The 14,519-nt window shown below is 45.1% G+C and overlaps 1 protein-coding gene across 1 annotated transcript in view; it reads right to left on the minus strand.

Moving 5' to 3' along the window:
* Window positions 1–14,519, minus strand: part of GRID2 (glutamate ionotropic receptor delta type subunit 2) — a 1,156,109-nt gene that overhangs the window by 247,231 nt on the left and 894,359 nt on the right. The window contains exon 10 of the mRNA XM_070948519.1: window positions 8,720–8,917. Within this exon, the coding sequence (XP_070804620.1) occupies window positions 8,720–8,917 (198 nt within the window). The remainder of the gene's footprint in view (window positions 1–8,719; window positions 8,918–14,519) is intronic.

A 14,519-nucleotide genomic window follows, 5' to 3' on the forward strand; every position in this document is an offset into this window, starting at 1 on the left:
ACATATTAAAACATTCTTATGAAGATTGATATGCTTCCTTTCTGTGATGTTGTGTTTCTGCCTATTGTAGGGATAGGCTTAATGATGGCAGAAGCATACATTTGATCACGTAGCATCGGATAACATCAGAATCAGTAGTGGGATTCAGCCAGTTCGCACCACTTCGGGAGAACCAGTTGTTAACTTTCTGAGTAGTTTGGCAAACTGGTTGTTGGAAGAAATCATTAGGACAGTGTTGTGGCCTGCCAGCGGCCTGTGCGAATTGTTGCTGATCCCGACGATGAGGAGGCTGGTGTGGTGTCGTGCCAGCAGCCTGTGCAGCTGGCGCTTGAGTCGGACAGCGAGGAGGCTGAAGAAGATGTGGTGCCAGAGGCAGGGATTCAGCCAGGGCCTTCAGAACTTCCAGAGGCTCCTTTAAGTGCAAAGGATGAAATGGAGGAGCCTCTTCTCAATGCATGGGCATGCAGAGCTGCCAAAAGGCAGGAGTGGTTACTCAGGAGGAGGTCTCCTCGAGAGTAAGGCTTGGGGCTAATTGGCCACTCCCTTAGCCTATTTAAGTTTGCACATAGCTTATAAAAAGCTGCAGGAAACAACGTGTGTTCATTCGTTCGTTTGCTGATCATTGAGTTTGAATTTTCTCTGCAAACCTGGCTTCTGGGCTTTCTGCCAACTCTAGTAAGACTCTAGCTTATCTGTGGAATTTCTGGCAGGTTGTTAAGAACGTTTTATTAACAGCCTGCATTTGCAAAAGACTGTGTTTTGAAGTAAACTGAGTTTGTGTGTGCTACATTCTTTGGGATCCGTAATTGGGGCAGAACAGACAGAGAACTGGTTGTTAAATTACTTGAATCCCATCACTGATCAGAATGATTGGAAGGGACCTTGGAGGTCTTCTAGTCTAATCCCCTGTTAAAGCAGGAGACCCTAAACCATTTCAGACAAGTGGTTGTCCAATTTCTTCTTAAAAACCTCCAGTGATGGAGAACAAGCCGTTCCACTGATTAATTGTTCTCACTGTCAGGAAATTTCTCCTTATTTCTAGATTGGGTCTGTTTTTAATGATCTTCCACCTGTTACTTCTTGTCCTGCCTTCAAGTACTCCAGAGAATAGGTTGACCCCCACCTCTCTGTGACAGCCCCTCAAATATTGGAAGCATGGCTGGCTGGGGAATTCTGGGAGTTGAAGTCCCAACATCTTGAAATAGCTTCGATTCAGAATGCAGGATGCCCAGATTTTAAGAAAAAATAAAAGGCTTAACGATTATTACAAATAAAACAAGCTGAACCCAACTTCTAGCGAATTCACTGTGCCCAGCAGCCTTCACCCATTGGACAGCATCAATGGGTGCTTTTCACAGAATATTGAGCAGTGTCCTTATTGATACATTACGCTCTTTCTGACAAACCAGCATCTATCTCACAGTCCTTACTTCTCTGCTTCCTTTCAGAAATCATGGGTTTCTCTTGTTCAAGAGAAGAACCATTCCCATTTGTTCCAAGAAGAATCCTTCCAGTGGAATGAACTAAATGCTGTGAAAATTGGCTGCTCTGTTCTGCTGGTTTAAAATGCTATTAATGTGTGTTGTAGGAACGAGATCCATGTCTTTATGGAACAAGTGGATCAGGGGTGAAATGCTCTGAAGTCTGCTACCGGTTCGCTTCGCTACTAGTTTGCTTCACTCATGCATGCGCATCAAACGCAAGCTCTGTGCGGATGCTACAGCGCAGCGCTGAAAAAGGAGGACTTTTCTGAGTCTTCAAAGGTAAGTAGAACAGCGAGGGGGGGAAACAGCTGTGCCACATGATTTAGATTAGCTAGAAAACAGGATTTCCTGCTTCCTAGCGAATATAAATTGCGTGGCACAGCTGATCGTCGGAAATACCGGTTCGCCTGAACCGGTAGCATTTTTTACTACCAGTTCAGGTCAACCGGTCCGAACTGGTAGCATTTCACCCTTGAAGTGGATTATACACTGTTGAATATTCAGGCTGCCGGAAGCGATTCCTCCCCCAGCAACCGGCACGAATGGTTCAGCCGTTCTCTGATTGGTTAAACCGCGGACAGCTCGGGTATAAAAGAGCTGTCAAAAGCGCGGCTGTTGTTCCTGTTAACTTGTTGCCGTTCTTAATAAAGTTTGTTGATTGCTGCAGCCGCCTCGCCTTGCCTCAGTCAGTGATCGTGTGGACTGAGAATTTAATAGTGGCGACGAGGATGGGATATGCCCGGCGGTATTTGGGGGCATAGTGGAGAGTACGCTGTCGGTGGCTGTCGTGGAGAAGATCCAAGAGTGAGGCAGTTACATGTTGCTGGCGTGCCTCAGCTGTAGTGAGAGACAATGGCTACGCCCCAACAGTTCTCCCTGTTTAACCCGGCAACAGAGTCATGGGAGGCGTATGTCGCCCGTTTTGAATGCTTCCTCATTGCAAATGATTACCGTGATTTGTCAAGTGAACGTAAGAGAGCATATTTCTTGAGCTTTTGTGGCCCAGAAATGTTCGACACGGCAATGACTTTGATGGCCCCCCAGTCTATTCACGCAGGAACATGGGATGATTTTATGGCCAAATTAAAAAGACATTACGCCCCCGCACCATCCCGCATTGCTAGGCGGCAACATTTTTACCACAGGGACCAGGCTGAAGGGGAGTCCATCAGCCAGTATGTAGCCGCATTGAGGAAAGCAGCTAGGCATTGTCAATTTGTTGACCTAGATGATTACTTATTGGATCGCCTTGTCAGTGGAGTGAGGGATCAAAATTTAAAGAGACGGCTGATTGAGACCTGGCTCATGCTGACGCTTTGAGCCGCTGCCCCGTGTCTGCTCTTCTGCCTGACCCTGTCTTTCCAAGAAGTGTTAGATGAGGCTTGTGCAGCAGAACTTGCTACGTTATCTATAGCCGACCTTCCTCGGGGCCACAGCATAGAGCAACCTAAGGGGGAGGCCGTTCATTCCAGCTCAGCGGCCAGCTCAGAGTACTATAGTGATCAGGAAGAGCGGGACGAGGAAAGAAATGTAAACCGTGTTCAAGGCGCACAGAGGCCAGTTCGGCCAAATGCAGATGCAATCTCGCAATGCCAGGGTTGTGGGGAATTCCATTTGCGATCTGCTTGCCGTTTTAAAGATGCAGTTTGCCGCAGGTGTGGCCGTCGGGGCCATATTGCTCGTGTGTGCCGGTCGGCACAGCAGGCCGCCATAGCGCCAGCGTGTATGAATAGAGATCGCCGGTCTTTGCCTCGGCGGCCCGGGACACAGGAGGACAGGCCCTACTGGGGGCGGGGCCCGGGTGATGTGAACATGGTTACCCTCGCTGCAACGGCCCCACTCCGTAAGAAGATTTATGTCGACGTCACCATCGAAGGCCAGCCTTGTCAGATGGAGGTGGACTCCGGCTCCGCTACCACACTCACATCCTGGAGCACGATGAAATGACTGGTGCCGCGCCTGGCCAAACGCTGCCTACGCGACTATCAGGGCGCCCAAATTCCTATCTTGGGGTGTGGAAAATTCCGAGTGAGGTTCAAGAAGTTTAACGGCAAGCTGCCTATAGTGGTAGTCGCCGCCCCATTGCCAAGCTTACTTGGCCTTAACTGGTTTGAGGCCTTAGGGCTCACCATACAAGGGGTTAACGCTATTAGTTCGGACGGACTGGATAATTTAGTAAAGGAGTTCCCCGCTGTGTTTGATGGCAAACTGGGATGTTATAAGGGTACCCCGGTATCTTTTAGTTTAGATCTTAGTTTCCCTCCCTGTAGATTGAAGCCCCGGCGTGTACCATTCGCGCTTAAGGCTAAGGTAGATGCCGAGCTTGATAAACTCATTTCCCAGGGGATTTTAGAACCTGTGGATTTTGCCCGTTGGGAAACTCTGATTGTTACACCCATTAAGGCTGACGGCTCGGTCCGCATCTGCGCAGACTACTGCTCAACAATCAATAAGGCGCTCCTGGGCCATGCGTATCCTGTCCCTGTCATACAGCACGTGTTGCACTCTCTAGGCAAAGGTTCTGTGTTCACCAAGCTGGACCTTTCTCAAGCCTACCAGCAATTACTGGTCGATGAAGACACCGCAGAGGCCCAAACTATTGTTACACACCGTGGGGCGTTCCGGTGTCGTTGTCTCCAGTTCGGTGTGAGTGTGGCCCCGGGGCTCTTCCAGAGCTTGATGGAGAGAGTTCTTCAAGGTATCCCCGGGGTCATACCGTATTTTGATGACGTTTTGATCTCCGCCACCAGCAAAGCGCAACTGATGGACAGGCTACGCAGAGTTCTCCGCCAATTTGAGGCTACAGGACTTAAGGTGAACCTCTCCAAATGCCAGGTGGCAGTACCCGAGGTGGAATTTCTGGGGTTCTTGATAAACAGCTCTGGCATCCACCCCACTCCTGCTAAAACGGCTGCAATTGTGGATGCCCCTCCCCCCCGCTGCAAGGCTGATCTTCAGGCTTTCCTTGGCCTTTTGAATTTTTATGCCATTTTCCTACCTCAGAAGGCATCTGTGGCTGAGCCCTTACATCGTTTGCTTGATCATGGGGCAGCCTGGGTTTGGGGATCTAGGGAGGCTGCCGCTTTCCATGCTGTTAAACGCCTCTTTATTTTGAATTCTGTCCTGACCCAGTATTGTGAGAGTCTGCCCCTTGTTTTGGTTTGTGATGCCTCCCCGTATGGCGTGGGTGCAGTCCTTAGCCATGCCCTGCCAAATGGCCGTGAAGTCCCCGTGGCCTACTTCTCTCGTACCTTAGGTCAGGCGGAACGGAACTATTCACAGGTTGATCGGGAGGCCCTGGCCTTGGTTGCGGGGGTTAAACGTTTCCATCATTATCTCTACGGCTGCTCATTCCTGCTAGTCACCGATCACAAGCCGCTTCTGGGGATCCTTGCTGGTGACCGTCCAGCCCCGCTCATTCTGCCTCCACGGATGACCCGTTACTCAATGTTCTTGGCTGCATACTCGTATACCCTCCAGCACCGCCCGGGACGAGACCTGGCTCATGCTGACGCTTTGAGCCGCTGCCCCGTGTCTGCTCTCCTGCCTGACCCTGTACCTGCTGCGGCTGTCTGCCTGATCAACTGTTCCCCGCTGCCTGTGACTGCTTCAGACATTGCCCGTTTGTCTGCCCGGGACCCAGTATTGTCTCAGGTTTTGGACTGGATGGCAAGGGGGTGGCCACAGGGACCTTTTGCACCGGAGTTGCAGCCCCTATGCGAGCCGGCAGCTGGAGTTGTCAACTCAAAGTGGCTGCCTTTTATGGGGACACCGGGTAGTTGTTCCGCCCCCGCTGCGGCATTCTCTGTTATCCCAACTTCCATTTCAAAGCATGTAAAGGTCTCTCAGCCATTCATTCTTAGGAAATATAGAATTTTGTGCTATTCATGTGTCTAGCAAGGCATATTACTTTATGCTATCAGAAAAAAACTGTGTCAGTCCTTCAAGCTAACTGAGTCACACTGTAAGAAGAATTGTAGGAAGCTAAATATATACAGTATATTGTAGAGCTGGAATTTTTGATAATTAAATCCCAGGGAATAGGGAGAGGGGAGATACTGATTTGTGCAACATTTCCTTGACTTCAGGGCAATTTCTTATTACATTGGACGCAAACTGGTTTTGTGCACCAGATTTAGAAAAAGAATGTGCCTTTCACCAATTTGAATCAATTTCGGATATTCTGAAAGCAAGAAGCAAACAAGAAATACTAATACTCATATAAATACTAAGCCCAAAAGACTTTTTTTCCCCTATCTCTGCAAACTAGGCACTGTGATATGAATCTAGACAATTGCTACTTCTGTAATAGAAGAATAGTTTAGTATGAGATGGGAATCCAACCAGTAACCTTGATAAAAACTGCAATATTTTCCTCAAGATTCTCCCAAGACTCAAATGTTGTTTCCTACCTAATAACTTTCCAGTTCTGTCTGTTCTGAAACTGCTGGAATTATGCAGATTTAATTCCCAAGTTTGTAGTGGCAGGAAATTACATTTTTATTTCCCCATTTTTAAAAAGGCACTGAATGCTAGGAAATCTAGTTTTCAGAATTTTTGCCGGAACATTTCTATGAACTATGTCCTTTTAAAATTATAATTGTTATGGGATGGGGGGAAGACTAGCGAATAAATCGTTTTTTAAAACCTCCAAATTATGTGAGCGGTGGTTGCGCAGTGGTTAGAGTGCAGTACTGCAGGCTATTTCTGCTGACTTCTGGCTTCCAGCAGTTTGGTATTTCGATTGTGACCAGCTCAAGGTTGACTCAGCCTTCCATCCTTCTGAGGTCAGTAAAATAAGGACCCAGATTGTTGGGGGCAATATGCTGACTCTGTAAACTACTTAGAGAGGGCTGTAAAGCACTGTGAAGTGGTATATAAGTCTAAGGGCTATTAGTGCAGTGCTACAACCACTGCATTTGTAAATGCCCTCATCACATATGTGAATAATCTGAATAATGACCAGGAGGACATTCTAATATAGAATATAGTCTATAGACTGTAGATGTATTGACTGTATCAAACATGGGCAAGAAATGGCTGGAAAGATATGAAAAATGAGACCTAGTGATCGATAGCCATGCTCTTATTCTAATGGATGATGGCATTATAGATCACAAGTATTTGATTATAATTATCCTAAGATTAGAAGAAAACAAATTGTCCCTTTTCACTTGGCAGTGGTATAAGAAGAAGAAAAAGTTTGTGTGGAGTTTATTAATTCAGCTCTTCATTCAACTTTCCTTTTGTCAGTGTAACTTAGCCCAATTTTAGAAGCACCTTCTACCTCCTTGCAACTTCAACTTTCATCTTGATGGGTGGAAAGCCTGAGCAGTCATCAGTTACTTTAATGCTTACACTGGAAGTAAATTAGCTCACAGACCCTATTTTAATCCTTCTTGAGTAGAAACAATTAGACACAAAATGCAGGATTATAAATCGGATTCTTCCTATTGTGGCTAGACTAGGGGTCAGCAACCTGTGGCTCTGGAGCCGCATGTGGCTCTTTCATTTCTCTGCTGCGACTCCCTGTCGCTCAAAATATGCGTCACCAACCGCCAATGTGCGATACCTGCCGGCACATGATTTATTGAGCTTTTCAACCCCTGGTAGGCCAACCATGGATAAATCCAAGAAAAGAAAAGTTTCAAAAGAAAACAGAATGTTTAATTCAACTATATATGCTAGTTTTGTGGCCGCTCAGGAAATAGTCAGGCATAGGAAGGGTTTTGTGGCTCCCGGTGTTTTCTTTTCTTTGGGAAACGGGTCCAAATGGCTCTTTCAGTGTTTAAGGTTGCCGACTCCTGGCCTAGACTATAACGGAACAGAAGATAATAACAGAGTTGTAAGGGACCTTGGAGTTCTTCTAATCCAACTCCCTGCTCAAGCAGGAAACTCTATACCAGGGGTGTCAAACTTGATTTCATTGAGGACCGCATCACGGTTGTATTTGACCTGGGGATTGGGGGGCATGGCCAGGGTGGGTGTGGCCAGCATGATGTCACTTGTGTTGGGGGTGGTGGTCCGAGAGCTCTGCCAGTGAAAACGGGCTCCTGAGCTCCATTTTCAGCTGCAACGGCCTCCTGCAATCCTCTGTCAGGGAAAACGGAGCTCGGGTGTCAGCCTCCGCTTTGGCTGCTTTGGCTGCCATAGGAACTGGGAGGGAAGAGAGCTAGGGAGCTTGTGGGGGAAGCATGCTGGAGGAAGGGCGTGGCTTCGGAAGAAATGAAGAAACGAAACTGAATCCGTGGAGTGGCTATCGGGTAACTGTCGTGGCATTCCTGATTGATGACGCTGCCAGACGTGCTTCCACCTGACCCTGGAAGACCTTTGGATTGGATGATTTACGATGGACAGTGGGAGGGGATGCTTTCTATATGCACTTTTTACGCCTATAGCTTTAATTTCAGCTTAGCTGTGGTTGCGTTCACTTCATTTCTAGTAAAAGTACCTGTCTCTATAAATCATGGAGTCTGGGTCATTCTTTCCTGGATTTTGAAGGAAGCACACCTGACATCGGGAGGGCCGCATACAGCTCTCCCTAGCTTCATTTTCACTGGCAGAGGCACTACAGGCCAGTCCTTTGTTGTTTCCAGGGTGGCCCCACAGGCCACATCTAAGCACCCCGTGGGCCAGATCCAGCCCATGGACCTTGAGTTTGACACCCCTGCTCTATACCATTCCAGACAAATGCCTGTCCAGGTCTCTTCTTAAAAGCCTCCAGTGATGGAGCACCCGCACCTTCTGAAAGCAAGCCATTCCACTGATTAATTGTTCTCAACCTCCTCAAGATGCTTTTTTTTATCTGCATATTGAAAGATAAATGATTGGAATTTATTTATTTTATTAAATAAAAGAAATGATTTCCAATTACTATGGAGAATTTTTTTTTTTGAACTCCATCACAAAAAATCTGACACACTGCAACACCCATACAGATTATAACGGGTTGTCCATTTTATTGATCTGTTTAAAATTAAATGTGCTCTAATTACTGTCCTACTTTATTTTCATCTTATCGTGGTAATTATAGTTACAATATCTTAGTTCAGTCTGGAAATGTTACAAAGAACTAAAGCAGAAAACGTTAGGAATTCAATTAATTTCAGTAATATTTAATTGAATCCCCTTTTATTTGGACGTTATCTAATGGCTAGAATTAATTAGGTAATTAAAGTTACATACACGCACTTGCCCACTATATGTTCTCAGTCAGTGGTTAGGAATCTCCTTACCTTTAATACCAGTTCTCCAATCAGTCCATTCCAAGTCCCATTCTCCAGTGGAAGTCCGTATTTTTGATCTGGTGCAACATAAATTTCATATGTGAAGCCAAGATAAGTAGATAAAGATTCCAGGACATCAATGGAGAAACCCTGATATTTCTTTGGTTTGCCCAGAACATTTTCTGACACCATCACAAATGGTTCCTCCTATACAGAGAGAGAGAGAGAGGAAAAAAAAAAGTGACACTTAGGACATAGGAAATTCATATTTTCAAACATTTTTTCACTATTCTTTACCCCAATTTTCTCCTCTCTTTTCCTTTTTAAACTTGTAGAACTTTGAGTGCTTATTGATAGATTCTGGGGCTTCAAAGTTGACAATCATAGGCTATTATTTCTATTTTATGTAGCACAGAAGAGGTGTCCGGTTACAAATTGTAAGGCAGCTCAAGTCTAGAGTTAGAATGAAGTACCGGTACTCCATTCTTGATGGTCAAATAACAGTACTTCAAATGAGTAGCAATGTGTTTTACTGGATCCCATTAAAAATAAAAAATTTTAATAGTTTGCAGTTTACAGTCTAATTTTCTTGGAAAGCATGTATAGAATGGAATGGAATGGAATGGAATGGAATGGAATGGAATGGAATAGAATAGAATAGAATAGAATAGAATAGAATAGAATAGAATAGAATAGAATAGAATAGAATAGAATAGAATAACAGAGTTGGAAGAGATGGAGGTCTTCTAGTCCAACTCCCTGCTTAGTCAGGAAACCCTACACCACTTCAGACAAATGGTTATCTAATCTCTTCTTAAAAACTTCCAGTGTTGGAGCATTCACACCTTCTGGAGGCAAGTCGTTCCACTGATTAATTGTTCTAACTGTCAGGAAATTCCTCCTTAGTTCTAAGTTGCTTCTCTCCCTGATTAGTTTCCACCCATTGCTTCTTGTCCTGCCCTCAGGTGCTTTGGAGAATAGCTTGACTCCCTCTTCTTTGTGGCAGCCCCTGAAATATTGGAACACTGCTATCATGTCACCCCTAGTCCTTCCTTTTGTTTCATAATATACAGTCAAAGTGTATGGCACTATGCATTGTAGGCATCCAACTATGGCCCATTACACTGAAGTATATATTCCAATTCTCTGGAGTGGGGTTGTTATGAAGAAGTACGCACTTCTGGACAGAGAAAATCAGAATACATTTTTTTATATGAAAATGGAACTATATATCCTCTTTCAGAGCCTCTTTAATGCATACCATTGGAATTATATAAGTGACAAGAGTTGGTGAAGAATACTCCTGTACTAATTCATGACCAGGGGATTATAAATGCTTCGCTGGGTGAGGGTGTCTTTCCTGCCGCCTTGAAAGAGGCGGTGGTGAGGCCTCTCCTCAAGAAGCCTTCCCTGGACCCGGCAATGTTGGTAAATTATCGTCCGGTCTCCAACCTTCGTTTTGTGGCGAAGGTTGTTGAGAGTGTGGTTGCGCAACAGCTTCCCCAGCACCTGGATGAAACGACGTATCTGGATCCGTTCCAGTCGGGCTTCAGGCCCGGGTACAGCACGGAAACGGCATTGGTCGCGTTGGTTGATGATCTCTGGAGGGCTCGGGACAGGGGGTGCTCCTCTGTCCTGGTCCTGTTAGATCTCTCAGTGGCTTTTGATACCATCGACCATGGTATCATGCTGCACCGGTTGGAAGAGTTAGGGGTGGGAGGCACTGTGTTGCGGTGGTTCTCCTCCTTTCTCTCTGACCGGTCGCAGTCTGTGTTGACAGGGGGACAGAGGTCGACCCCGAGGCCCCTCATATGTGGGGTGCCGCAAGGGTCGGTCCTCTCACCTCTCCTGTTCAACATTTATGTGAAGCCGCTGGGCGAGATCATCCGTGGTTTCGGGGTGGAGTACCATCAGTACGCTGATGACACCCAGCTGTACATCTCCACCCCGGATCACCCCAACGATGCCCTTGAAGTGATGTCCCGGTGCCTGGAGGCCGTACGGATCTGGATGGGGAGGAACAGGCTCAGGCTCAACCCATCCAAGACCGAGTGGCTGTGGTTTCCGACGTCCCGATATAGCCAGTTGACGCCATCACTGAGTATTGGGGGCGAATCATTGGCCCCCACAGAGAGGGCTCGCAACTTGGGCGTCCTCCTGGATTCACGGCTGTCTTTAGAAGAGCACTTGACGGCCGTGACCGGGAGGATTTTTTATCAGGTCCGCCTGATTCGCCAGTTGCGTCCCTTTCTGGATCGGGACTCGTTACGCACGGTCACTCATGCCCTCGTCACCTCCCGCCTGGACTATTGTAATGCTCTCTACATGGGTCTCCCCTTGAGGAGCACCCGGAGGCTCCAACTGGCGCAGAGTGCGGCCGCGCGGGTGGTAATGGGAGCGACATGGCGCTCCCATGTAACACCTCTCCTGCGCGAGCTGCACTGGCTCCCGGTGGTCTTCCGGGTGCGCTTCAAGGTTTTGGTTACCACCTTTAAAGCGCTCCATGGCTTAGGGCCTGGTTATTTACGGGACCGCCTACTACCACCAATAGCCTCCCACCGGCCAGTACGCTCTCATAGAGAGGGACTCCTCCGGGTGCCGTCAGCCAAACAGTGTCGACTGGCGGCCCCTAGGGGGAGGGCCTTCTCTGTGGGGGCACCTACCATCTGGAATGAGCTCCCCCCGGAGATACGGAGGATCCCGGATCTGCGCTCCTTCCACCGTGCTGTGAAGACCTTTTTATTCCATCAAGCGGGCTTGGCCTGATCTCTTCCCTTTTTAAATATGTAAATTTTAATCTGTTTTTAAATTATTGGGGTATTTTAATTTGTCTGGGCCAAAAAGTTTAATTTGATTTTATCGGGTTTTTAAATTTTGTGTATTTATGTATTTTATTGTTGGCTGTTCACCGCCCTGAGTCCTTCGGGAGTAGGGCGGTATACAAATCAAATAAATAAATAAATAAATAAATAAATAAATAAATAAATAAATAAATAAATAAATAAATAAATGACCAGCCTTACTCTGCTATATATTGAAGGTACAGTTATGTTATTATTATGCAGCCCTGCTGGATCAAGCCCAAGACTTATGTACAGCAAGATACCACAATAATAAAATAAATGCATCTGGAAAAAGCATAGGCTTGCAGATAAGTGCAACAATTCCTGTTGTCCACTAGGAATTGATATTTAAGCTATGCTGCCTACAATTCAGTACCTAGAACTGGTAGCCATTGCCAGGTCTATTCTGCATTAATTTATCAATCAATCAATCAATCAATCAATCAAGTATCAATATATTAATATTTAATTAGCAATAATTTATTAATTAATGGCTACCAATTTAAAGACTTATTTATTAGCCATATCCTCCTTTAATTTATATCATCTTCATTTAATATAATCTACCATGTTTCCCCCAAAATAAAGACCTGGTCTTATTTTCTTTTGGGCCCAAAAATAAGCACCAGGTCTTATTTTCAGGGGATGTCTTACACACTTACCTTAGGACCACCACAGCCAGGCCTCCCACGACCTAACACCTATTGTGCCACGGCCTGATTTCTTTAGCTACTTGCAGCTGCTCGCAGCAGGGCACCATGTAGCTCATTGTGCCAGTGCCACCACTCACCGCAGGAGGCCACGTGGCACATTGCACCAGTGCTGCCACTCATGGCAGGAGGCTGCTTGGTATGTTGAGGCTGCATTGTGCGTGTAAGTGGTGTGATGTGCTACATGGCCTCCTGCCATGAGTGGCTGCACTGGCACAATGCGCCGCATGCCATCCTGCCATAAGTGGCAGCATCGGTGTGATGTGCCATGTAGCGTCTGGCCGTGAGTGGCTGCAGAAGAAGTCAGGCATTGGTGTGGCAGGTGTTGGAGTGTGGGAGGCCTGGTTGCAGCGGTCCTAAGGTAAGCGGGTGTGGGTTGAATATGAATTTTATCCATATGCCTTGCCCCAGAGCCATATGTGCCAGCCAGAGGGACGGAATGGGTGGCATCATAACTAGGCCTTGTTTTTGGGGTAGGGCTTATATTAGGCACACATATAACAATCAAGCAAGGGCTTATTTTGGGGATAAGTCTTATTTTTGGGGAAACACTGTACTGGAGGCTTTTATACATTTCAGGACAATGAGTTAAATAAAAATGAGTTCCCTTTATTGAAGCTACATCTTTCCACATGAATAATTCTAATTTCGTGAGAATGGAGAACTTTCTTCTCTCTTACTTTCACATCATAATAATGTCCATAAGCTGTTTTCCCTCAACTTTATTGTTTCTCTTTAAACCAAGATCCCCAATACTATAGGGGTCTGTCTGAGTAGATGAACTGCTTTAGACCCTTAATCGTTGTTGATGTACAATATCTTCCTTCCTGTATTGTATCCACTTCGAGATGTATAATTTATATTGGCAACTTTATTGTTATTGGTCCTTCACAATAACTGCTAACATGGAATTTCCGTTTGTGAAATCATCAACTGTAGAGGTTGTCCAAACTGAGCACAAAGTTAGAAGCTGTGTTCCAGGAATCCCTCTACTACACAGCTTGTATCACAGTTTGCTGAGTAGTTAATCTACCTATGCTTAGGGAACTTCTTTCAAGGCTACCTTGCAGGGACTCATCTTAATTATATCTTAACTTCTATAGCTGACAAACCACAGCTTCTGCTCTAATAATTAAGGACACTTTTCACATTATTCAGTAGGTCTCTGCATGCATTGAATTGTTCATCTTGCAATGTTCAGTTTTTATATTTCTATTTCTAGCTTCCACGTTCAGAATTATTGGTTAGATCTATTTTCAGTAGAGCTGTGACTGTTGTTGGGACAACTCAACAACACTTAATCCAAGAAATTTTATCATTCTGAAGACATTATTCCAGAAAAGCATGCAATGATCACCCAGCTATATTTTAAATCACATATGTGATACAATCTCAACAGGATTTAGGGAACTAAAATTTCCACACTTGGTTTTATACAGAGAGTACACAGTCAAATGACTGATAAGAGTTACTGCAACGCTGAACAGCAAGCATATTACATATAAACACATTTTGATTTAGAACAGATAAAAAGTTAGCTTATTTTCCTGTTCAATAAATCTGATATGCTACAGTTAATAACAGTATTTACACACACACACACACAGAGAGAGAGAGAAAGAGAGAGAGAGAGAGAAAAAAAACCACACACAATCATTTACCAATTTGATGCATTATGTACAGCATTCCTTAAATCTGTTTAGAAAAAGAGTGATTCAAATGATATTCTTCACATAAGGAAAAACTTATTCATATCTCCTTTGTTGGGATATTAGATACTAACAGTTAATAGTTCAGAATTTGAATTCAGGAAGTTAAAAGTGATCACAAATTGCTCCTCTGATTTTATAAAAAGGCTTTTTGAAAAGGGTTGTACACCTTCGCTGCTTATGCTCAACTTTCAGGAAACCAAGGACAAAAGTAGGCAGGTGAAGAACTTAGAGATAACTTCTTCTCCACAACAGCTAGCCACAAATTAAAGATCCCCAAACTGTTAGGGTGTTAACATTTTGCTCAAGCATGAAATAGACAACTTTTCAACTCTTCAGCTGATTTATGATGTTTCATTTTTCAGAGCATCCAAATGTTCACTACAGATGTTAAGCTCCAGGGGAAGTACACATTGCAGAATTTTTTTGTGCTTGGAAACTTGCAAAGAATGCTCATTAATGTGGTCATTTCTGTAATGACCAAATATCTCTATTGAAAAATCCATATCTTAAGGCTCTCACACAATCTGTCCATAGTTAGAAATGA

This window comes from Pituophis catenifer, unplaced genomic scaffold, assembly GCF_029215685.1.
Source record: "Pituophis catenifer annectens isolate HBS135680 unplaced genomic scaffold, rPitCat1.0.hap2 SCAF_8, whole genome shotgun sequence".
NCBI classification, from domain to species: domain Eukaryota; kingdom Metazoa; phylum Chordata; class Lepidosauria; order Squamata; family Colubridae; genus Pituophis; species Pituophis catenifer.